The 25,011-nt window shown below is 38.1% G+C and overlaps 1 protein-coding gene across 1 annotated transcript; it reads left to right on the top strand.

Annotated features, from left to right (window-relative positions):
- Window positions 1-12,966: 12,966 nt before the first annotated feature.
- On the top strand, window positions 12,967-24,212 carry LOC149321113 (ribonuclease P protein subunit p21-like). Its single transcript, XM_089491589.1, has 6 exons — window positions 12,967-13,041; window positions 14,026-14,134; window positions 15,898-15,998; window positions 18,010-18,092; window positions 21,279-21,425; window positions 23,502-24,212. The coding sequence occupies exons 2-6, from the start codon at window positions 14,087-14,089 to the stop codon at window positions 23,651-23,653; spliced, it is 531 nt and encodes a 176-aa protein (XP_089347715.1). The 5' UTR covers window positions 12,967-13,041; window positions 14,026-14,086; the 3' UTR covers window positions 23,654-24,212.
- Window positions 24,213-25,011: the final 799 nt, after the last annotated feature.

The following is a 25,011-nucleotide window of genomic DNA, read 5'->3' as shown; positions in this document are numbered from 1 at the left end:
TTGCATGTGCATCCCACTGTGACACCTGGCGCCGGCCATTGGCACAGGTCACTTTGTCTGATATCAGAATGAGGCACTCAGCATTGATCACATGGCTGACCACTTCGTTCTGACTTCAAAACATGTGACCTGCACTAGTGATGGTGGCAGGTGCCACCATGGGACTTCCATGTGAACAGCCTCCCAGTGTCTCCTGGGAAGATCCAGAGCAAAAAATTATTCTCTTAAAACCATTTGAGGGGGAATGGGTACATGGCTGGAGATTGTCCAGTCAGTTCACACCAGAACTTGGATTGGACCCTGTGTTATCTGGAATGATCACCATGGGAATGGGAGGAGGACATTTTATTTGAGTTCTATGTCTCTAGCGCTGGGTTACATGTTGGTCCTCTACCATTATATTCAGCACCTACACCAATAGAAACCCAAAGAACCAACACAAAAAAGCAGCAATATATGTCAATACAAAAATATATTACAACCGTTATGACAAAAAAATTATCATATCATGATGACATTATATATGCATGTGCAGTCTCAATGTTCTTACAGTACTCTTCCACTAATGCATAATCTGTTTCCATTTAAAGGCCCATGTACCTAGAAAACAAACATACGTTATCTGTATTGTAAAATAAATCTCATATTCCAACAACAAATGAGATTGCAGACTTTTCCTTTAATATGTGTTGTTTGTCTCCTTTAATACTTGCTGTTCTCAACAATCAACTTGTCCTTAAATCTTACACAAGTGGGAGTTTGGTGTATCTCTTGTTCTTGATTGATTTTCTTTCTGTCTGCTTTCTTTACTGTCCAGCTCTCACATCAGTTCATGGTGATGGGGAATACTATGGATTTTTTTTTCTAGTTCTTTCACAGCTGCTCTTTCCATTCCCAATCTTCTTATTTCTTGACTGTAGTCACCATTCTGATCAATGTTTGATCTTAGGTATGAGAACTCTTTAACTATTTCAATTTCCTCATTATCCAGGTTGAATTTATAGATCCCTTCTGTGGCCATTATTTTTGTTTTCTTTATGTTCAACATTAAGCCTGCCTTTGCACTTTGTTCTTTGACTTTCCTTAGTTCCATATCACATGATCCATAGTGTCATCACATATCTGAGAGTGTTGATGTTCCTTCTTCCTATCTTCATGCCTCTTTCATCTGAGTCTAACTCTGCTCTTCTTGATGTTTTCTGCATACATATTGAACAAATAGGGTGATAAGATGCAGTCTTGCCTCACCTCTTTGCCATTGGGAGCCAATCTGTTTCTCCAGATTCTGTTCTGATGGTAACCTCTTGTCCTGAGTAGAGATTTCACATTAGGGCTATAAAATTTAGTGGTACTCCCATGTCTATGAAAGCATTCCATATATTTTTGTGGCCTATACAGTCAAATGCTTGGCTCAGTAGGATCACTAGGGAGTTGCCCAAGTTTACCTAGTTTGGGACCATGTATGGGAAGCTCAGAGGAGTGCCCTGTTTGGGCCCAGTTCCCACTCCCAATGACAGGCAACTCCAAAATTGTTGTACTGCCATGGATGGAGCAGAGGGGGCTGCAGGACCATCACTCACCACTGCAGACAGTCACCTGGAAATAAATGTCACACATCTAACTTTCTTAAATGTATACATGGACATAGTGAATACTGAAAAAGCCTGCTTGCCTATGGAAATGAATTTTTAACTCTGGGAGCTTTGTCCCTACAACTTCAGAAAAGTGAGTAAGCCTCTGACTGAAGAATTTGGACCAAGTTTGAACAGCATCCCTTAAAAGGCTCTACAACAGTTTTAGATACCGAAAGTGGCTAAAGAAAAAATAATAAGGAATTATTTAATGAGACTTATATAGATTATAGACTAATGTTATTTGGAACTTGGAACTGTTTAATTTAACAACTAAATTAACAACTGAAGCAATATTCAGCATGGAAGGAGTTAAGAAGAAAAGAATATTGTTGACCTACCTCTCTAGACTAAACATCCATCTGGTTCCCCTCTTGAAAACTTAAAGTGGAAGGAAGTTCTGGAGAAAAATTAACTTACTAACGTTGAAAATAGAGTTGCAGTGACGTCCAGTGGTCAAGAAGCATTATTGCAGGTTCTTTTTAAGTGGAGAATTAAGAAGACTTGGAAGCAATTTGACAGCTCTCATCACGGCTTTAGATACTAGAGCTAAAGCTGCACATCCTCAACCATCTCAGTTGGAAAATCATACTTTTTTGCTTGCGGTTTGGTCCGGATGAAGGATTGGATAACGTTAGAAAATATATGACTTTTACAATTAAAAGGTTTTAAGATTTGGATAGCATATTATTATGTTATAATAAAGTGAAAGCTAATGCTGACTTTAATAATTGTTTTATTAGAAGATTCATATTAAGAAGCTGATCAAAATACAGAGTTAGAATTTGTCCTAAAATACCACTTTGAGTTTCACCATATGAAGCTTTGTTTACTGGAGAATCTATATTTTATGGCAAACGATTGAAAGGAACTTTTAAGATATGGTAAGAATCAGACTTAAAAAAAATTAGCTGAGGAATTGGAGTTGCAAAGTATTAATATACACTGGTTCTTTTACAGACAATTAAAAGAAAGATTTATAATGGATATTAAGATGTTTTCCTTTAAAGAATCAGGCTGAATTTGAAAAACTTTTGTTCTCAAATGATGTGAAATTGATATTTAAGAAGTATAAAATGTTGTGGCTGGCAAACCCACAAAAAACTACGTTAAATAATGTATGGTTAAATGAACAAAAAACTTAAGTCGTAATATACTCATAATAATATGTCTGAGATTTAGTGGAGAGAGGAGCTAGCAGCCACTATATAACTGCAGTCCCTGGAGATTGAAGAACAGAGCTTGGCTAGCAGGCAAGACAAACAGGGGTGTTTTGCATGCATGTTTAGTGGGAGAGTTTTCACAGCTGGAAGAGACCACAATGGCCATCTAGTCGTCCAAATCCATGCCATGCAGGAACTCACAAAACACCCCAAACAGATGGCCATCCAGCCTCTGTTTAAAAACCTCTAAAGAAAGAGACTCCACCACACTCTGACAACGTCTGTTCCACTGTTGAACAGCCCTTACTGTCAGCAAGTTCCTCCTAATGTTGAGGTGGAATCTCTTTTCCTGTAACTTGCATCCATTGTTCTATGTCCTATTCCCGGGATCAGCACAAAACAAGCTTTTGAGGAAGAGACCTTGACTGAGTTCTGTTTCTGTAGCTACATAAGACTACTGAATGTGGACAGTGAGGGAGCTGCTGCAGTCCTCTGCAACAGCAGTGGCATGTTTGTGGTATGTTCTTGTTAATTTGGGTAGCTACACCTGCAGCAAGTACAAGTTGGTTGTCTTGTTGGAAGAGAAGGTCCAGCAACTTGAGGCCTGTTTAGCAACTCTGCAGCATATTAGGGAGCAGGAGGATTTCTTGGGCAGAAAAAAGTGGCCTAGTTGTGGAACACACAGGAGATGTCTCTTGGGAGAAGATCAGGTCCCATACACAGGAGATAGACAGAGCAATGTGACACACAGAAGTAGAAGGACCAGGGATCGTTCTGTGAATTTTGAGCTGCAGAAGTGATTTGAAGCTCTCTCCCTTATCTATTAAGCTTATCGCAAAGCACTTGCAAGAATGGGAACAAAACAAAACAGAATAGAACAGGGGGAAAACGTGTGTTACCGCACAGGAGAGCACCACTGATGCTGCCAGGAGTCTCCAAGCCATTCCCCAGCCATTCCTGGCAGATGATGTTGAAGGACGATTTTTGAACCGTTCTTCAAAATCGGCAGCCATGGAACAGCTGGGGAATGGCTTGGGGACTCTCTGTGGCATTCTCCCATGCGGTAACATACATTTTCCCCCCTTCCATTCTGTTCTGTGCCATTCCCGTTCCTGCAAGTGCCATGCGATAAGCTCAAATAATGATGAGGAGAAGCAAGAAGAGCAGAGATGTCAGTTTGCAGAGAATGTGCATGGGAAGTTCAAGGCTTTCATGGCCGGCATCCATAGTTTTTTGTGGGTTTTTTGGGGCTATGTGGCCATGTTCTAGAAGAGTTTATTCCTGACATTTCGCCAGTATCTGTGGCTGGCATTTTCAGAGAAGCTGGCATGGAAGAGAGTTGGGTGTATATATAACATATAGTCCTGTGTGTGTATTATATCGCCCTATCTATATCTCTATCTATTACTTCTTTTTTATGTGACTGCAGAAATTGAACAAGATTTTCGGTCCAAGTATGTTTGTTCTTTTGTGTGGTAACTCTTCATGTGCGACATTGCTTTACACTATTAAAGAAATACAGAAAACTCACTTCCGGTTGTGATGGCGCCTCGCTAAGACGATCTCTGAGGCAGCTGCAGAGACGTCTCACCCAAAACAGTGCCTTGGACTTAGGAAGACAAGTCCAGGAAATTGCCCTGACGGTCGGGGCAATCAGAGGGGGCTCGACGGAGGACCCTTGCTGTGTATGGACTGAGGTTTGCCTCAGAAGAAGTAAGTCTGACCGCTACGTGGGCAAGACTGAAGAAGCCATAACAGGGGTCTGTGAGAGCAATCCACGCAAGTTTTGGGCTAGAAGCGACTAGATCGCACAGAGTTGCCACCAATCTAAAAACTAGACAATATTTCAAAGGAAAACTTTTAGTAATAAGGCTTTCAAATTCCCCTCAAATAACAACTGCAAAATATGCATGGGAACGGAAGATACAGGAAGAAAGTGCCTAGCGATTTACATGATTAATATCTTGTGGATATAAAGATAAATATCTAGTTGCAAGGAAGATATAGAATTGAAAAGACACCTTTGGATGACGGAATTGATTTACTTGACTTTCTTTGTTTGACTCATTGAAATTATTAGAAATTTATAGCCTCGCTTTTCTCTTGAAATATGAAATTGCAATTTGGAGATTAAGAGACGAAGGAGTTAACACACCGACCTTGAATACCCACCTGGAAGAAGATAAAGAAACGTGGGAGACAAACAGCAGCAGAGAGGAGACCGCGCAGCGGTGTGGAGACTCACGAAGGGCGGGGGAAGGAAGGAGTGAAGCGGATGTTTACCAGTGGAAGGCAGAAGAGGGAGAAGACAAGAGCGTCGACGGAAGTGCCCCTGGAGGACTGAGAGGAAACAGAGACGGAGAGGAGAGAAAGGCAAAGGAAGTGAGGTAGAAGAAAGGGCAAGAGACTGAGAAAAAGAGGACAGAGAGGCAAAGGAAGTGCGGCTGGAGGACTGACAAGGATTCGAGTAGGAGCGGACAGAGGGGCAAAGGAGGCGCGACCGGGAGACAGATAAGAAATTGAGAAGGAGCGGACAGAAGGCAAAGGAGACGAGACTGGAGGACTGACAAGGAACTGAGTAAGAACGGACAGAGAGATAAAGGAAGCGTGTCTGGAGGATTGAGAGGAATAAAGTAGGAACGGACAGAGGGGGAAAACAAAAGTGACTGGAGGACTGACAAGGATTTAAGACGGATGGGATAGAGTGTTAAAGGACACTGTAAAAAATAACAAAGTGAAAAAGGGGGAGAATAACAGGGTGAGAGGAGAAAGAAGGAGGGGAAAAGAGTGTTAAAGAAATAAAGGTTGATTGGAGGAGTGAAAGGATATATTTAAAGGAAAATAGAAGGAAGAAGGAAAGAGGATTAAGGAGGAGGGAGAAGAGGGAGATACTGTAAAGCCAATTTAAGAAGAAGGATAAAGGAAAAAGAATCAAAATAAAGTGAAATAACGTTGGTGAATATAGAAGAGTAAACAATAGGAGTTTAAAAGATAAAAGAAGGACTCATTGTTGTTGGGAAGTGAAGGGAAGTAATAAGTAAAGGAGAGAAAGGGAGAACATTGGAGGAATAGGGGAGAGAAGATATAAAGTAATTAAGAAAAAATAGAAATAAAGGGGACAGAAGCGATTAAATTTTAGTAGGAAGAATAAAAAAGAAAGAAAGGAAATACTGTAAAGATATCACAACACTTAAAAGAGGTATACACTCCTAGAGGTGAAGAATTGCCTGTTAAAGAATATCTGTATTGAAATTGAATTGTGGATAGGTTAGAAAACAACTAAGTATATTTAGATTTGAAGGAAGATAATATTTAATATTTAACAGATAATTGGGTAATTTATTGTTGCTCTACCAGTGTTTCTAATCACATATCTCATCTTCCCGTTATTCTCTCTTTAGCCTTCTTTTTTCTTTTGGGTGGTGGAGGGCCCTATTCTCTTTGTTTTAAAAGGAAACGAGTATAATGAACACCAGACAACAAACACAAAAAGCTAACCAATCAATACAAAATCAAAGAAAACTCTCCATTGACAAACTCCAACCCCCAGAAATGAATCAGCTTATACTGGACAAAATTGATAATCTTTCAGCCAGTCTCTCAGCTAGCCTGGCAAAAGAAATGAACAATTTTAAAAAAGAAATTAAACAGGAAATACGTTCAGATTTGAAAGAGATAAACCAAAAAGTGGATACTTTGATTCTGGACAATCAGAAAATTAAACAAAGAGTAGAAATAGTTGAATTTAGAACTGAGAAATTAGAATCAGATATTGCTAAACTCTCGGCTAGAAGGGAAGAAGATTTGGATGAGAAAGCGGTGTGGGAAATGAAACTGAGAGAAAAATGTCTAAAAATTAGAGGTCTCCCAGAGGAAAAAAATGAAGATCTGGCAGCAAAATTAATAAAAGAAATCGCAAATTTTTTGAATAAAGACCCGATTTTTTTTGAGGAAGAGATAGATAAAATTTATCGTATCAACTCAACTATTGCCAGACAAAAAGCTCTGCCCAGAGATGTGGCAATATATTTTGTACGAAAACGGGTCAAAGATCAATTTTTAACAGTACATAACAATACTCCATTCAAATACAATAATTTGGAACTCAAAATCTTGAAGGATGTTCCGGGAAGACTTCTGAAGAAAAGAAAAGAATATATTCCCCTAACGCTCTTTTTAAGGAAAGAAAATATACCCTACCGCTGGGAGGTCCCAGAAGGTTTGACATTCTGGTGGAGACAAAAAAGAACAAGAATTCTCTCGCCAGATCAGGCTAAGGCATTTTTGAGAAGAATTGCAGAAACAACTAAAGAATCGAAGAAAAGTGGCAAAGACTTGAGCAACTTGTCAGATGAAACAGGACACAAAGACGATGAAGAAGAAGAAGGAGAAATAGGTGAAGAAGAAAATCAAGAGGAAGCCCTTGATTTTCCGAACAACGCTTACATAGAAACACAGGAGGAAGCAATAGAGGAAGAAAGAATCAGAAGAGAAGAAATAAGAGAAGACGCCGGGAAAATATTCTGACAAAAAAAACTGTTGGAGAACCCCACCTATTTTTTGATTTATTATATATTAACCTTCTAAATACTAAACTTTTAAAACTTATTAAATAAAATTGAAATAAACAATTTAATTTGACTGGTACACTGCTTTGTTTGGAAGATACAGCTAGAATATGGCAAATCAATTAAAACTAATGTCATGGAACGTACAGGGCCTACATACGCCGCAAAAGAGGAAAAAAATATGTCACTACCTTCAAAAACTTAATTTGGACGTGATATGTCTGCAAGAAACAAGAATCAAACAAAAGGATAAAAAATATCTCAGATTTGTGAAATTAGGACAAGAATTTATATCAGCATCCAAATTTAAGAAAAAAGGAGTGGCAATGTATGTAAACACAAAATATGAAGCGAAAGAAATATATAATGACCCAGACGGACACTATTTAATAGTAGAATTAATGTGTAAAGGCCAAAAAATTTTGTTAATTGGGGTATATGGAACACTAGAAAATAAAAACAAATTTTACAAAAAACTCAAGAATATAATAATTAATATAGAATTTGACTCAGTGATCATGCTGGGAGACTGGAACGGAGTGATTGATCCTAAGATAGATAAATTTTCAGAAAAAAAAAACAAGAAGCCACAACGGAAATTACCAAATGAATTTTTTCAAATGATGGACATGTTAGTTATAGATGATGTATGGAGATGTAAAAATAGAACTAACAAAGACTATACTTTTTTTTCTAACCCACATAAATCTTGGTCACGTATAGATATGATTTTAGCATCCACTCACTTGATTTCCAAAATTAATAAGGCTATAATTCTCCCAAGAACGTTATCAGATCACAACCCAGTACAAATCAATTTAGTATTAGGTAATAAAGAGTTCAATTGGAGGATAAATAATAGGATTTTAAAAGATGAAAAACTAATTAAAGAATTAAAGCAAAATATTCAAAATTATTTTAAGGATAACTTATACAAAGGTACAAATTTACAAATGGTCTGGGATGCTCATAAAGCGGTAGTTAGAGGATGGTTAATAAAGAAAGCAACAGAGATTAAAAAGAAAAAGAATGAGAAGATAGATAAGTTAAATGAAGAATTGAAAAAGAAAGAACAGAATTTGAAAAGAAATCCTAAAGACTCGAAGGTCTTATATGAAATAAAATTCATACAAAATCAAATTTCGAACTTATTGGTGGAACAAATAGAGAAGAAAATTAAATTTACCAAACAAAAATTTTTTGAATTTGCAAATAAATCAGGGAAATTTTTAGCCCATTATGTAAAGAAGGAAAAAGCAAAACGGGCTATTATAGTATTGAAAGACGAAGGGAAAATAATGGTAAATCAGAAACAAATCAAAGATTGCTTCCTTAAATATTATAAAGATCTTTTTAAAAAACCGGTGATTAAAGGTAATAAAATAAAAAATTTTATAGAATCATTGCAAATTCAAAAAATTTCGGAAAAACAAAAAAATATATTGAATGCAGAAATTACCGCTTCTGAGATATCCCAGGCCATACAAAAGAGCAAAAAAGGGAAAACTCCAGGTCCAGATGGGTACACTAATGAATATTATAAGGTATGTGAAGAAAGTATGAAGGAAGTTATGGTGGAAGTGATGAATGAGGGATTGGAAGGGAAAATACCCCCTACATGGTCGCAATCAACAACAATATTGATCCCCAAGGAAGGCAAAGATTTAACGTCACCAAAAAATTATAGACCCATTGCTCTTTTAAATTCGGACTATAAAATTTTTGCGTCTATATTAGCTGAAAGATTAAAAAAAGTTTTGAACACTTGGATACACTTAGACCAATCCGGCTTTTTACCTGGAAGAATGATCAAAGATAATATCAGAAACCTATTAAACTTAATAGAAATACACACTAAAAGAATTGATAAAAAATTGGCTCTTTATTTTATCGATGCGGAAAAGGCATTCGATAACGTAAATTGGGATTTTATGATCGAGATTTTAAAGAAGGTTAATATTGGTGGAAAGTTTATAAAGGGAATCGAAGCAATATATGGAAAACAAGAAACACGTTTTGTAGTGAATGACGAAAAAACGGAAATATGTGAAATATACAGAGGGGTTAGACAGGGATGTCCTTTATCACCATTGTTGTTTATAATAAATTTGGAGATATTATTGAATTTAATCAGACAAGAAAAAAATATTGAAGGTTTCAAATTTGGAGGGGAAGAATATAAATTAAGAGCGTTTGCAGACGATTTGGTTTTAACTATTACAAACCCTAATGAAAGTATAAAGGATTTGTTAAAGATATTTTAAAAATTTGGAAAAGTGGCAGGATATAAGATAAATTCGGACAAAACAAAAATTCTTACAATGAATATGGGGAAAGAAGAAAAGGAGGAGTTGAGGAAAAAATCAGGCTTTCAAATAGTTAAAAAGATCAAATATTTAGGAATTAATTTAACGAATAAAAATATTGACTTAATTAAAAACAATTATGAAATTGTATGGAAAAAAATAAAAACTGATTTACAAAATTGGGGAAAATTGAATATTTCATGGAGTGGCAAGATGGCATTAATAAAGATGATGGTACTACCAAAAATTTTATTTTTGTTTCAAAACATCCCAATAATTAATAATATTCGGATATTTAAAAATTGGGAAAAAGATATTTCAAATTTCATATGGAATAATAAAAAACCGAGAATCAAAATACGGATACTACAAGACTCCATAGATAAAGGAGGATTAGCTTTACCAAATCTAAAATGGTACTTTCACGCATGTGTACTTGATTGGCTAATGGATTGGATAAAATTACAGAAAAAGAGAACAATAAATTTAGAGAAATTCGAATTAAAATTTGGACTTCATGGTTATCTATTTTATGATAAGTTAAAATTAGATAGAAATTTCGACAACCATATAATAAGGAAAAATTTATTGATGATTTGGAACAAATATAAGAAAATATGGTGTACCAAACTACCGATCTGCACTTCTCCAAATGAAGCCTTATATAAAAGGGAGATCCTAAAAAAAGAATACTGGGTGACATATAAAGACTTGTTGAAGATAAGAGATAATGAAATAATAATGAAAACACAGGACGAACTGAATAAAGAAGGCTTTAAGTGCAACTGGTTCACTTACATGCAATTAAAAGAACGATTCTTAGTGGACTTAAAAGCAAACGGAATTGGATCTATGGAACAAGAATTTGAGAAAATTTTGAAAGACCCTAAGAAACAAATATCGCAATTATATAATCTGATTAGGAAAGTAGAATTGGAGAATGAGACTATCAAAGAATACATGATTAAATGGGCACAAGATGGTGAGGAACAAATACAATTGGAATCCTGGGAAAAAGTGTGGCAAGTTAGATCTAAATATACTCCATGTGTTGTATTGAAAGAAAACCTATATAAAATGATGTATAGGTGGCATTTAACACCTTATAAATTAGCTAAGATGTATAAAAACACAAGTCAGAATTGTTGGAAATGTAAATCAAAGATTGGCACATACATGCATTGCTGGTGGAACTGTAAGAAAACCAAGAAGTTTTGGGGAAATATACATAAAGAAATTAAAAAAATGATTGATTTAAAAGGAGGACCGGATTCAAGGCTGTATCTTCTAAACATCTCAGATAACTTAAAACTAGACAAAAAACAAGACAAACTGATCTTCTTCCTTATTGTAGCGGCAAGAATGGTGTTTGCAAAATTCTGGAAGAATGAAGAAACTCCAAATATAGAAGATTGGAGATTGAAGGTGATGGAAATATGTGAAATGCAAAAATTAACGACTTTATTAAGTGAGGAGGTATTAGATAGATATAATGAGGTGTGGAATCCATGGGAAAAATATATACAAAGGGAAAAGAAAGAATGTAAACTATTTGAATTATAAAAACTAAAGTAAGATAGCAATCAACTAGATATAAAGATTAAGTCTATTATGAAATATACTGGCTAGGTACTTTTATCTCTTCTACAATAGGATCCTATGGGAATGGCAAAGTAGAGACTTAGAGTTAGTAAGAAGATGAATATTCAAAAATGGTGGGTTTTTGGAAATGAAGCCTGAGGAAGGGAAGGACAAAAGCTAAAACAAAAGGAAATATTTTGTATAAAATTTTTTATTTACGATTGTTTTGGTTTATGTGCAATTTTAATGTAAATTTGTAATAATAAGAATGTTTAATAAATAAATAAAAATTAAAAAAAAAAAAGAAATACAGAAAACTCAAATAGGTTTAAACATATTCTAAACCATTTAAATCATGTTTATAAAGCTCAAAATAGGAGTTCTATAAATGTATAAATTGTAAAATTGTGAATAATTGAATATATTTGCATATACTGTATACTAGTATAGCCAGTTATACAATATATACTACACTACATAATATGCTTCATATATACTAATACAGTAAAACGAATTTTTGATTTGGAGTGACCTTTTTAAAAAAAAAACTAGGGGAATTAACACTTTTTAACAAATTTAACAAATGTTTTTAAGCAAAAGTTCATATATTTAAGATATAGAAAACATTTTTATATAGGCTTTCCCCCTATCAACTCCTCCCCAAAGTCTAATATACACACAGAACTATATACATACAGATATAGATACAGATATAGATAAGACCATATAATACACACATGACGCTAGATAGATGGATAGATAGATAAAGATTTCCCCCTATCCTCCCCAAAGTCTAATATACACACAAAATACTCTTTCTCTCTACGACTATATATACACACAGAGAATTATATATATATATGTATATGCTTTCCCCCTATCAATTCCTCCCCAAAGTCTAATGTGCATATGGGACTATACATGTGTAGATGTATAGATATAGATAGGACTTTATAATACATACAACTCTCTCTCTCTCTCTCTCTCTCTCTCTCTCTCACCCCCCCCCCCACACACACATATATATATATACACATATATAAGATTGCCCCCTATCAACTCCTCCCCAAAGTCTAATATACATGCAGGACTATATACATACATGTATAGATATAGGTATATAGATAAAGATAGGACTGTATAATACACACATCTCTCTCTATATATATATATATATCTATATATATATATATATATATATATATATATAAGATTTCCCCTTAGATATATAGAAAGATACAGGGCTATATAATATACACACAGGACTATATATATATATGCTTTCTCCCTATCAGCTCTTCCCATACATATAGAGACAGAGATAGAAACAGGGCTATATTATATATACACAGGATTATATATATATATATATGTATGTATGTATGTTTTCCTTCTATCAACTCCTCCCCAAAGTCTAATACACACACAGGGCTATATACATACATGTATAGAGATATAATGGGACTATATTTATAGAGTATATATATAATCTTTCCCCCTGTCAGCTCCTCCCCAAAGTGTCTAATACACACACAGAGGACTTTGCCCTCCATCCTTCAAGGCAGGGTTCCTTCCTTGTTGCAAAGGCAGGCAGTGCCTCCAGGGTGGTGCTGCTGCTAGACTCCTCCTGTCTGGATGGCACCACCCTTTTCTTATTTGAATGGGGTGAGATTGGACTGCATTTCCCAGGTGCCTTTGCTGCTTTGAAACCGGAACAAAGGTCTGCATTTGGGCTCCCCCCCACCCCCAGCCAGCCCTTTACAGCTGCCGGAAAAGCAGCGTGGAAGCCAAGGTACTATCTGGTGCTGGATGTGGGTTGTTCCATAGAGAGACGTGGGATCAGTGTTTGCAGGGTGGATGGGGTTCTGGGTCTAAATCAGAAGAAGAGTAGGAATGAGGAGGATGGCAATGAAAGAACTAGAAAAGATCCTAAAATGCAAAGATATACAACTGAGGACTCGTACAAGCCATTGTATTCCCTGCTACCGTGTGTGTGTGTGTGTGTGTGTGTGTATACACACATATATAATTACAGTATTATTTATATTCCACCCTTCTCCCAAGACTGGGACTCAGGGCAGCTTACAACATTAAAAAACAATACCATATATACCCCAAAGTAAAAGGGAGTTTGTTTTGTCGACTTTATGTTTGGATTAATGTTGCCAACGTGTCTGAAAAACAACCCTGCGGATTTTAAAATCCCATTTGCCTCCATGTGATAAAGTCCTGTGTGTTGTCCTCATGTGTGTATGGCAAGTGTGTATGAGGAACGTATGTGCAGCCAAGGTGGCATAGTGGTTTGACTACGACTCTGGAGACCAAGCTTCAATTCCCTGCTCAGCCATGGAAACCCATTGGGTGACCCTGGGCAAGTCACACACTCTCAGCCCAGAAAACCAAGAAAGTGATTTAGGCTAAAGATTCTCAACTCTTTCATCTATTCTTTCTAGGGCTGCATCTACATTCAGAATTAATGCAGTTTGACACCACTTTAACTGCCATAGCTCATTGCTATGGTATCCTGGGATTTGTAGTTTTGTGAGACATTTAGCCTTCTCTGTCGGAGAGTTCTGGTGCCATAACAAACTACAAATTCCAGGATTTCACAGGATGGAACCATGGCAGTTAAACCAGTGTCAAACTGCTTTAATTCTGCAGTTTAGATGCAGCCTCAGACTTGGTTGTGATTGTGCTGCATTGCTTTTATCCTTGCACTGCAAGTGGCTCTGTTTGTTGATCTCTGTCCTTTTACAAAAATGTCTGTTTCCTGCAGGATTCTTTGTCTCACCACCGTCACCGAAAATCTTGCACAGATTTTCTTTTCCCCAGCAGCCATGATAAAGGACAAAGAAGCATTGCAGAGACTCAGTTTCCTCTATCAGGTGAAGACCATATTCACTCTTTACTACAGGGCGAACCACCTTAGCCAAAATGCTTGGGACTAGAAATGAATTTTGGATTTTGGGGGGATTTTGGAATATTTGCATATACATAATCTTGAAGATGTGACCCAAGTCTAAGCATGGCATTCATTTATAATGTATTATTCAGTTGAAATGTAGCGTACAGCTCCTGGTATTCATTGGTGGTCTCCCATCTAAGTACTAACCAGGGCTGACCCTACTTAGCTTCCAAGATCAGACAGGATCAGTGCCTTTAGGGTACTTAGAGCCTCACTTGAGTGATTACAGTGGGTCCTTGTTATCCACTGGGGTTTGGTTCCAGGATCCCCCATGAATAACAAAATACATGGATGCTCAAGTCGCATTAAATACAATGGCATAGCAAAATGGTGTCCATTATATCAAATGGCAAAATCATTTTTTAATACTTTTTTTTATTATTTGCAAGCTGTGGATGCTTGAATCCGTGGATAAAAAATCTGTGGATAAGAAGGGCCAACTGTATTTCCTCCCAAACTGTAGCTACTATGGGACAATTCCAAAACATACATGTTAAGGAAGCATTAGCAGCATTACTTCTCCAACAATCTGCTGATTTAGAAAGCCCTTTTTTGAATAGACATTATAACTGATATACCCATAAGAGCAATTTCTACTATATAAGACATAGTTGGACATCTATAGCCATACTAATTATAGATATTAAGACCAAGGGCCATTAACTGAGCAAAATTTGATATTCCAATTTTCTGTTCCATTCTTGCTGTAAACCTTGGATGTCATATTTATTTATAGATAACTGAATTTCATATATATAAATTGTTGGCTTGGCCCCTTGGTTGGCCTCAATTAATGTCACTAGTATTAAGGGAACCTTGGATGCACTTAAAGCTGCAGGACTAAATCTGGATTGTAACAAATGTTTCAGTTGTAGATATTGCCATTTGGCTGATAAGGTAGTTTAAACTGTTCTTGCAAAACTGAAAAAAGGTAAAAACAACACCAAGTATCTGATTTAAGGTAACAATCCCATTATTGGTTCACGCCTTCTATAAAATGATTCCTTAGTGATTTTCAAATCTGGATTCTCCCATAAGGTCAATTTGGCATATGGGTCAAATTGCAATGGACAAGAAAATATTTACCACACAGTTTTAACTGCTGGAATTGTTGCCAAAAACACTGCCCTTTTTTTAGTAAAATGAGAACCATGTAGTGTCCGTTTGAATAGAGATGCCAGAAATGGGGGGGGGGGGGGGAGAGACAGAAAACAGCTTCATTTATATACCACTTCATACTGAACTAATAGTGTTTAAGCGGTTTACAACTGTAAGCTAATGAAGGCTTCAAGGTTGTTGGATTACTTACTGTAAGTGCATATGTCTAAAATTAATACAAGGTAACAGATACTGTACGCCCAATTGTATGTAAGAAGATCTGGAATGCCAACCTCCAGTTTCATTGGAATTTGCATCCTTTTCATTGAAATTCTAGGAGGAGATGAGCCCCTCCCAAAATCTCCTAAACAATGCATTTAGTTTTAAATACTTGCAAGCTACAAGTAGATGTATTCCACAAATAACATAATATAAACGATTCTAGATATAATTCTAGAATATAACATTCATTTTACTTGTGTTTACCTTACCTCTCAGACTCTTCTTTAAGCCCACCCATAGCCTTCGTTGACTCTTTAGGGTGGTGATGATACATGTTTAATTGTCTTTTATTCCCCATGACAGGCAGCACATTGTGTCCTTGCACACAACCCAGAGAACCAGGAATTGGCTCGCTTCTATTGTCACACCCAGCACAGCATCAGCCGGAGGCTTGTCTTAAGACAGTGAGTGCCAAGATTGGGATGGGTGGCCAATGGGGAACAGGATTTCTACTTTCTAGGGTGGGAACATGCAACACAACTCTGTTTTTGCAGACCTCAGTGCCAAATGTGTTACTGCACCTGATGACAAAAATAAAAGTTGTAATCAAATTTATTTATTTATTTTTATTTCATTTGTATGCTGCCTTTCTCCCCAGAAGCACCCAAGGCGGCTCACAGACAAAATATTTAAAATCTCAGTAAAATTCAAATAATTAAAAATATCACCACACAATATAAAATCACATAAAAATATACAAAAGTTAACTAAAAACATAACTAAAACCCACCTGCTCCATAAAAACACCCCACTATGAATTATGTACCAAAGGCAGTGCCAAATAATTAAAAATGGAAGGTCGTGTTTGATCTGCTTTTGGTTTTGTTTGGGGGTGCTTCTGGACTCGTCGCTCCATCTTACATCTCAGGTGGATGCGACGGTAAGGAGCACTTGTTATCAGCTTAGGCTGATACGCCAGCTGCGACCCTACCTGGGCCGGGGGGACCTTGAAACGGTGGTACATGCTCTGGTAACCTCTCGTTTGGATTTCTGTAATGCGCTCTACATGGGGCAATCCTTGTACCACACTCGGAAGCTTCAGTTGGTTCAAAACATGGCAGCGAGACTGGTCACTGGCCTCTCCAGGACCACTCACATAACACCAACTCTGAAAGATCTCCATTGGCTGCCGATTCGCTTCCGAGCACAATACAAGGTGTTGGTTATTACCTATAAAGCCCTAAATGGCTTGGGCCCAGGGTACTTGGAGGACCGCCTCTCCCCATACATTCCACCCCGCACACTCAGATCTGCTGGGAAGCAATTATTACGAGTTCCAGAGGTAAGATATTCTACCACCACTCAGAGGGCCTTTTCTACTTCGGCCCCCAATCTCTGGAACTCGCTTCCAGACGAGCTCCACTCAGCCACCTCCCTGGACCAGTTTAAAAAGGGACTTAAAACTTTTCTCTTCCAGCAGGCTTACCCCTAACATTCCAATGTAACCCCCTTCTCTCTCCTCATTGTTGCTGTAATTTGGTGCTAGTTGGATAATTTTTAGTTGTATTTTAATAGCTGTTATAATTGTGTATTTTCTGTATTTTAATTTTATTGTTATTGATTGTATTATGTTTTTTACTGTTGTAACCCGCCTTGATCCCAGGAAAGGCGGGCTAAAAATAAAGTTTTTATTTTATTATTATTATTATTACCATTTTGGAGGAACTGCCAACCCTGAAAATTCCATTACTGGAGAATTTCAGGACATAGTCCCCACAAATATTTTTTGTAGGGAACAGAATTAGTTGGTGTATGTAAGTGTATTAAAAATTTGAAATATTTCAGAGAGATGGGCTGCAAAGGCCTTGGAGAGTCATGTGTGGCCCATAGCCCATACTTTGCTTCCTCCTGGGATAGAGATTGACCAATATCATGCCTTGAATTAAGAGGGTTGAACAGGAGATGGCAAAATCCCTGATGGATATTTCACCTTGACAATATAATAAGTGGTTATTTATGAAGAAGCCAGTTGGTCGAAGGCCCATGAAGCTAAACATGTTGAGTCTAAATTGGAGATCATTTGAAAACATTTGTATAATACCTTTATTTCCATGGAAGAAGGTTTGGATGTAAATGTAATCACAGCCTTCTTTCCTTCAGGTCCATCATACAGGGGTGTAGCTTTTATAACTGACAAGGTTGGTAGTCCTCCAGATTTAGTTGTACTGCAGCTCCCATCACGTCTCACCATTCATTACACTGGCTCAGTTGTGGCCCAACAACATCTAGAGGGCTAAACATTTCCCCACGCCTTTTGTAAAAGGGTCTGTGCATAATATACTTTGAGCACGTGGGAAAACCTTCAACACAAAAAATGAAATGGTACTATGCATTTTGTCTCTTTCTTTTGAATCATATTACCAAATTTCTGAACTGACATGTTTCACTTATCTTTCATTTCGGTTTGTTTTGCAGGGACCCTTCTGTGAAAAGAACCATCTGCAAATCATGTTTCTCCCTTCTTGTCCCTGGAGTCAGCTCAACTGTACGCCAAAGAAGTGAGTGGTTCAGTCTCTTCCTCCTTAACTGCAGTGCTGTATGGAGATGACTAAATGCTGTTCCTCACTCTGGAGACGCTGACAGATAGATCTCTTAGACTTAAAACATACATAGAGTGCTGGGGGTGGAACGTAACACATTTCAAAGATCGGGAAAATGCAACAATGGGATGCCAATTATTTTCCTGTTGTGCCTTGAAAGATTTCTGGGTGGGGCCATCTATAAATTTGAATTGCTCCAAGCCCCCCCCCCCCCATCTATTATTTTGATAAATCAAGTTTCACATTTCTACTGGCAAGTGCAACTTCTTTTCCCCTCAAATTGGTGGTGTTGTGATGTTCAGCATGGACCAGATGTCCCTGTTTTCAGCTGCAAAACAAAACAAAACAGGAAACATGGAGAGACATCTTTATGGCAGAAATTCAACCATATCTGTTAATCCCAGCAGCCATACTCAGGGATTTAAGTTTGCTTTATGATATAATCTTAATTTACACATGTTTATTAGAGTGGTTGGTAGCAGAGCTTATAAATATATCAGCAAAACATTTTGTGTTCTGCCCTTCAGTAGCTCAGAATGAAATGTAAGGTACTGCACTTAGGCAAAAAAAATGAAATGCTTAGGTATAGGATGGGAGGCACTTGGTTTAACAACAGTACATGAGAAAAGGATCTAGGAGTCCTAATAGACCACAAGTTGAACATGAGGTAAAACCAATGTGATTCTAGGCTGCATCAATAGAAGTATAGTGTCTAGATCAAGGGAAGTAATAGTGCCACTCTATTCTGCTTTGGTCAGACTTCACCTGGAATAGTGTGCCCAGTTCTTGGCACCATAATTTAAAAAGGATGTTGAGAAGCTGGAGCGTGTCCAGAGGAGGGCGACCAAAAAGGTGAAGGGTCTGAAAACCATGCCTTATGAGGAGAGTGGAGCACACTCCCTTGGAGAGTGGTGGAGTCTCCTTCTTTGGAGGCTTTTAAACAGAGGCTGAATGGTCATCTGTCAGGGGTGCTTTGATTGTGTAATCCTGCATGGCAGAATGGGGTTGGACTGAGTGGCTCTTGGATTCTCTTACAACTCTATGATTCTGTGAAATAAAAGTGAGCTACATCCAAGGTAGCAGTTCAGAGCACTCTATTGCTAACATGATTTTTGGTTATTACTTACTCTCAGCATTAATTACTTTCAAATGGATAGACATAGCAGGCATTAGAGCCAGTGTGCTATAGTAGCTTAGGACTCTGGAGACCAGGATTCAAATCACTGCTCAGCCATGGAAACCCACTGGATGACCTAATACTCCAGAGGACAGGATCAACATTCAAAATGATCTGAATAGACTAGAAAGCTGGGCCAAAGCTAACAAAATGAAATTCAACACAGAGAAATGTAAGGTACTGCACTTAGGGCAGAAAAATGAAATGCACAGATATAGGATGGGAGACACATGGCTGAATGAAAGTACATGTGAAAGGGATCTAGGAGTCCAAGTAGACGATAAGTTGAACATGAGTCAACAGTGCGATGCGGCAGCTAAAAAGGCCAATGCAATTTTAGGCTGCATCAATAAAAGTATAGTGTCTAGATCAAGAGAAGTAATTGTGCCATCGTATTCTGCTCTGGTCAGGCCCCACCTGGAATATTGTGTCCAGTTCTGGGCACCACAATTCAAAAAGGACATTGAGAAACTGGAGCGTGTCCAAAGGAGGGCGACTAAAATGGTGAAAGGTCTGGAAACCTTGCCCTATGAGGAACGACTCAGGGAGCTGGGGATGTTTAGCCTGGAGAAGAGAAGGTTAAGAGGTGATATGATAGCCCTGTTTAAATATGTGAAAGGATGTCATATTGAGGAGGGAGCAAGCTTGTTTTCTGCTGCTCCAGAGAACAGGACCCGGAACAATGGATGCAAGCTCCAGGAAAAGAGATTCCACCTCAACATTAGGAAGAACTTCCTGACAGTAAGGGCTGTTCGACAGTGGAACACACTCCCTTGGAGTGTAGTGGATTCTCCTTCCTTGGAGGTCTTTAAACAGAGGCTGGATGGCCATCTGTTGGGGATACTTTGATTTGGATTTCCTGCATAGCAGGGGGTTGGACTGGATTGCCCTTGCAGTCTCTTCCAACTCTATGATTCTATGACCTTGTGCAAGTCACTGTCTCTCTGTCAGCCTCAGAGGATGACAAACGCAAAAATCTCTCTGTACAAATCTTACCAAGAAAACCCCATAATAGGGTCACCTTAGATTTGCCAAAAGTCAGAAACTACTTGAAGGCACGCTACAACAACAAGAACAACAACAACCATTGTGGATAAGCACAGAAACAAGCACACAAGCAGTTAGTGCTTGCCGGAAAAGCAGACAACAGCCATTTTCATTGGGAGAAGATGGGAATGATAGTCTAACACACTTGACAACCACCAGTTTAGGGAATGTTGCCAAAAGCACCGGCACTTCAGGGTCCCCCAAACTGCTTCTCCTAGCCAAAGCCAGGTAGTTTTCCTTCAGTTTTCCTTACACAATTCCAGAGAGGTCTAAAGGCACATTTGGTTGAACCCTCACTCTGACAGGTGAATGTGATATTCCCATTTTGGCTGTCATTTTCCTCTCTTGACCATAGGGCTATACTCACTTCAGAGCTTTTTGCCAAAACACACTGCAGAAGTAATCCAGTTTGACACTGCTTTAACTGCCCTGGCTCAATGCTAAGGAATTCTCGGAATTGTAGTTTTGTGAGACATTTAGCCTTCTCTGTCAGAGAGCTCTGGGGCCACAACTCATTACAGTTCCCAGGATTCCCTAGCACTGAGCCAGGGTAGTTAAAGTGGTATCAAATTGGATTATTTCTGCAATGTGTTTTGGACCTTAGTGTTTTAGCTGACCAGTAGAGCATTGAACCAGTTGTGGCTGGCAAACTAGGGATATAAAGGGCATCCTGTGTCTCCTTGCCTTTGGATTTCCCTCTTATGGCTTCTGTGGCTACCTCCTGAAATATTCAGATTCTGTTTGTAAGTGGATCTGTAGGTTGTCTTGGACAGAGAATCTCTGGGCATGAAAATGTTATGGAACATACCTTGATGTTCATTTCAAAATCTTGAAAAAAAGGATGATCAAAGCAGAAAAGGGGGATCTGGTAAACTTTGCAGGCTTTCCTGATTTCATTCTCTTCTCATTTCTGTAACTAGAGCGCCGAAATCAGCGGTGGACTTCTGTGCAGTGTCTCAACTGTGGTCTAACTAAGCGATTCCTCAGCAACCCTAACTATAAGCTGTGGTCAGAACAGCCTGAGGCATTACTAGAGAATCAGACACAAGCCAGCGCAGGGGGGAAAGGTAATTATTTTATTTTATTGATAACCTCCTTTCTTCCATTATGGGACCCAAGGCAGATCAGAACATGGGTTACCACAAAGATTGAAAGAAAATATAACTAAAAATCCTGATAATAAAAACAATTTAAAGCTGTTACATAAACAATACTTTTTTAAAAAATAGCCCTAACATAAAACAGTTTAGAAGTATTAAAACATAAGAATGAGGATACATATAAGCACTCACACACACATTAAAGGTAAGAATATTAGAGGAGGCTGAAAGTCTCTGAATAGTGAAAAGATACTAAGAAGTTAGGAAGAATTGTGCTTCCCTTGTTTTCAAATTTTCTCATACACACTTCTTGAATACACTAACCAATCTTCAGCTTTTAACTAAAAACCTTCTACTGTTTGGAACTTGATTTCCTGAAAGCCAGTAGCAAAAAAGTTGAAATAATAATAATAATAATTTGTTTTATTTATATACTGCTATTCCAAAAATCATAGCGGTGAACAGCAAGTAAGCTAATTAGCAAGTAAGCTAATTTTGCCCCCAACAGTCTGGGTACTCATTTTAGTGACCTCGGAAGGATGCAAGCCTGAGTCGAGCTTGGGCCCTTTTGCTGGTCTTGAACTCACAACCTTGTGGTTTTGAGTGAATGGCTGCAGTACAGGCATTTAACCACTGCGCCACCAGGGCTGTCCCAAGTTACTTGCGGTAAAGCAGCAAACAGACCCAACTCAAAGGGAGCCAGCCATGTTCTTCTGGCTCACAATGCAGAAAAGCATTTCTCCCATTCCATGGAGGTAAAAATACAGTAATAAAGCAAACAACTTATTGCCCTTTTATAACATCCAAAGCCTGCTGCCCAAGGAGTCTGTCTCATTCTGCCTAATAGTAGAGCTGATGTGGCTATGATTGTTTGTGGGGTGAATACTGACTTGTTGACAAATGGGATGAAGAACTGAAGAAGAAAAATAATAAATAAATAATAAATAAAACTTTTATTTGTACCCTGCTTTTTGTTAAAACAATCAAAGTGGCTTACAGTGTTAAAAATGATACAGCAATATATACAACGTATCCCCTCCCTTAAAAAATTAAAAAGATTATTTGAAAACATGATACCACTTTTCCAGATGTTGGGTCCAAAGTCCAGGGCCCCACTCAGCAGAGTAACTTTGTGTGTTATACATTCCTTCAAATAACCTGGACCCAAGCTGTATAAGGTTTTATAAGCCAAAACCAACACTTTCAATTGTGCCCGGAAACAGACTGAAAGCCAATGGAGCTGTTGCAACAAGCAAGGTTCAATTTTAATCATAATCTGAATAAAGTGCACTTTCAATATATTAAACATAGTACGTTTATGGCAAATCAAGTTATATATAATGCATTTTGTTCCTGAAATAATCTGTGTTTCATTCTCTAAACAGTGCTAGTCATGTATTTTTTATTACTGTATTCCAAAAACGTATAGGGGTTTTTTCCAGAGGAAAATGAGATTTTTTTTTAATTGCTCCATGGCTTCAAAATTTCTGGAAATTCTACATTTCTAGATGCATCTAGATGTTTGTATTAGACTGCAAGCTGATTAAAGGAGGAGTAGAGTTTCCATTCAAAAAATAAGGGCTGGGGAATGACTTGTAGAGATTTAAGGGAGCCAGGGACTGCTATGGTAGGCCACCACTGTGAAAGCCTAGAGCAGTAGTTCCCAAATTTTGATTCTCCAAGTGTTTTGGACTTCAGCTCCCAGAAGCCCCATCCAGTTTGGCCAATAGTCAGTAATTCTGGGAGTTAAAAGTCCAAAACATCTGGGGGACCAAAGTTTGGGTATCACTGGGCTAGAGCAGAGAAGGTTGTTTGTTGGGAGGGCTGCGGAGGATAGTTTCATGTGGAGAAGGTAGCTTTTGGAAGTATTCTTGATGCACGATCCTCCAAATAATGAACTTTAATGCATATCATCCCTTGGCTAGCGCTGATAGGAGTTGCAGTCCAACAATATCTGGAGGGCCACATGTTCCCCACTCCTGCTGGAAGAGGAAGCTTAGGTGGAATTCGCTTTGACCTTTCTTTCTTTGTCTCCTACTTCAGGCAAGAAACCTGGCTCAGTCCAACAACCACACAAAAGCCTTCAGGTGGAAAAGGCAACAACCTCAAGTGCTGAACCTCATCGTCATACTGCCTCCAAGGAGACCACAGTCAAAACCAAATCTAAAGGGCAGATGGATCCTAGTGGAAAGTGATGTTTAGAAATGAGATCCTCCTGCAGCAGTAATATTGGACAGTTGGAGAGAGGTGAGCTGTGATGGAGAAGCAAACACTGCAAGCAAGATTATTTACTGCCAAGAGGAATTCATGGATTAATTTCACAAGTAAAAGTTCATCATACTACTTGCTGAACTTGGGTGGTTCAAACAAGACGAGTTTCTGAATAAAAATTCTGTTTTATGGGGTGGCCATTTTGAATGAAGTAGATCAGCGGGCTCAAAGCTGCAGTGCCCTGTTGTTGCAGATACCCTAATGAGCATTGTCTTTCCCATAATCCTGTGGCTAGAAATTCCTTTCACCTCTGTACCACCTTTGTGTCTGCATGCCAGCTTCTTTTGCAGTTGGCTCCAACTGGGCTAGAGATTTCCTAGTCACCTGGAGAGCTGGAGATGTTGACAGGAGATTTTGGTGAACTTGTTCCCACTGTAAACTGCGGTGAAAACCTGACATAGGAGGTGATTACTCCAATCCAAAGTAATATTTGTATAAACAAAAGCGATGTAAAAACTTGGAAATAAAATTTTCTTCCAAATGGTTTCCTTTGTACCGTTACCTTTAGGTGGATGGTTAAGTTCTGTTCATCTCTTCTTGTGGAGGAGCTAAGCCTAAAATCATATCTCCTCAGTTAAAAGTGTTAAAATGTGGCGCATTAACTCACATTTCAAAAAAGTGATCAATTTTGTAATTAGCTGATGAAAAGTTAGGTCCTCATTTGGTATCTTAGGTCCTCTGGCACCCATTTGCATTTTCTCCATATCCAGGTGACTGCTTCTGAGAATGAAAGCATGTTTCACAATTGAACCCGCACCTCTTTCACCTGTACCTTGATGCTGGGAACCAGTCAATAACCATGATAAAGAACCTTGCTGGTGAAGCATTGCAGAAGCTGTAATGAGGTGCTATTGAATGATTCATTACTGTTGCAAGAAGTGTTCCAAATGGAGCCTCCTGTATAAGGATAGAACTTCACAATAAATATGCATTGTATTGTATGCCTTCAGCATGAGCTGGAGTATTTCAAGATGCCGTGCCAATATACACATAAATGCCAGTGTTAACCATATTAATATACTGTGTTATTAAAATGGATCTGTATATAATTTTTTACACAATCTTACACATTTTATTACTGCCTGGTTAGTATTTATTGTTGTGTGGCTTTAAGTCATTTCTGACAGGTTCATCTTAGGATAGTCATGGGGTTTCCTTGACAAGATTTGTTCAGAGGAGGTTTGCCTTTGCCTCCATTTGAGGCTAAGAGAGTGTGATGTGCCCAAGGTTGCCCAGTGGATTTCTATGGCCAAGCTGGGAAATGAGCCCTGGTCTAATCAAT

Source organism: Sceloporus occidentalis, unplaced genomic scaffold (assembly GCF_023333645.1).
Source record: "Sceloporus occidentalis isolate IW3139 unplaced genomic scaffold, rSceOcc1.0.p SCAF_1, whole genome shotgun sequence".
NCBI classification, from domain to species: domain Eukaryota; kingdom Metazoa; phylum Chordata; class Lepidosauria; order Squamata; family Phrynosomatidae; genus Sceloporus; species Sceloporus occidentalis.
Note: the sequence above shows the minus strand (reverse complement) of the source record. Positions and strands in the feature narration are given on the sequence as shown.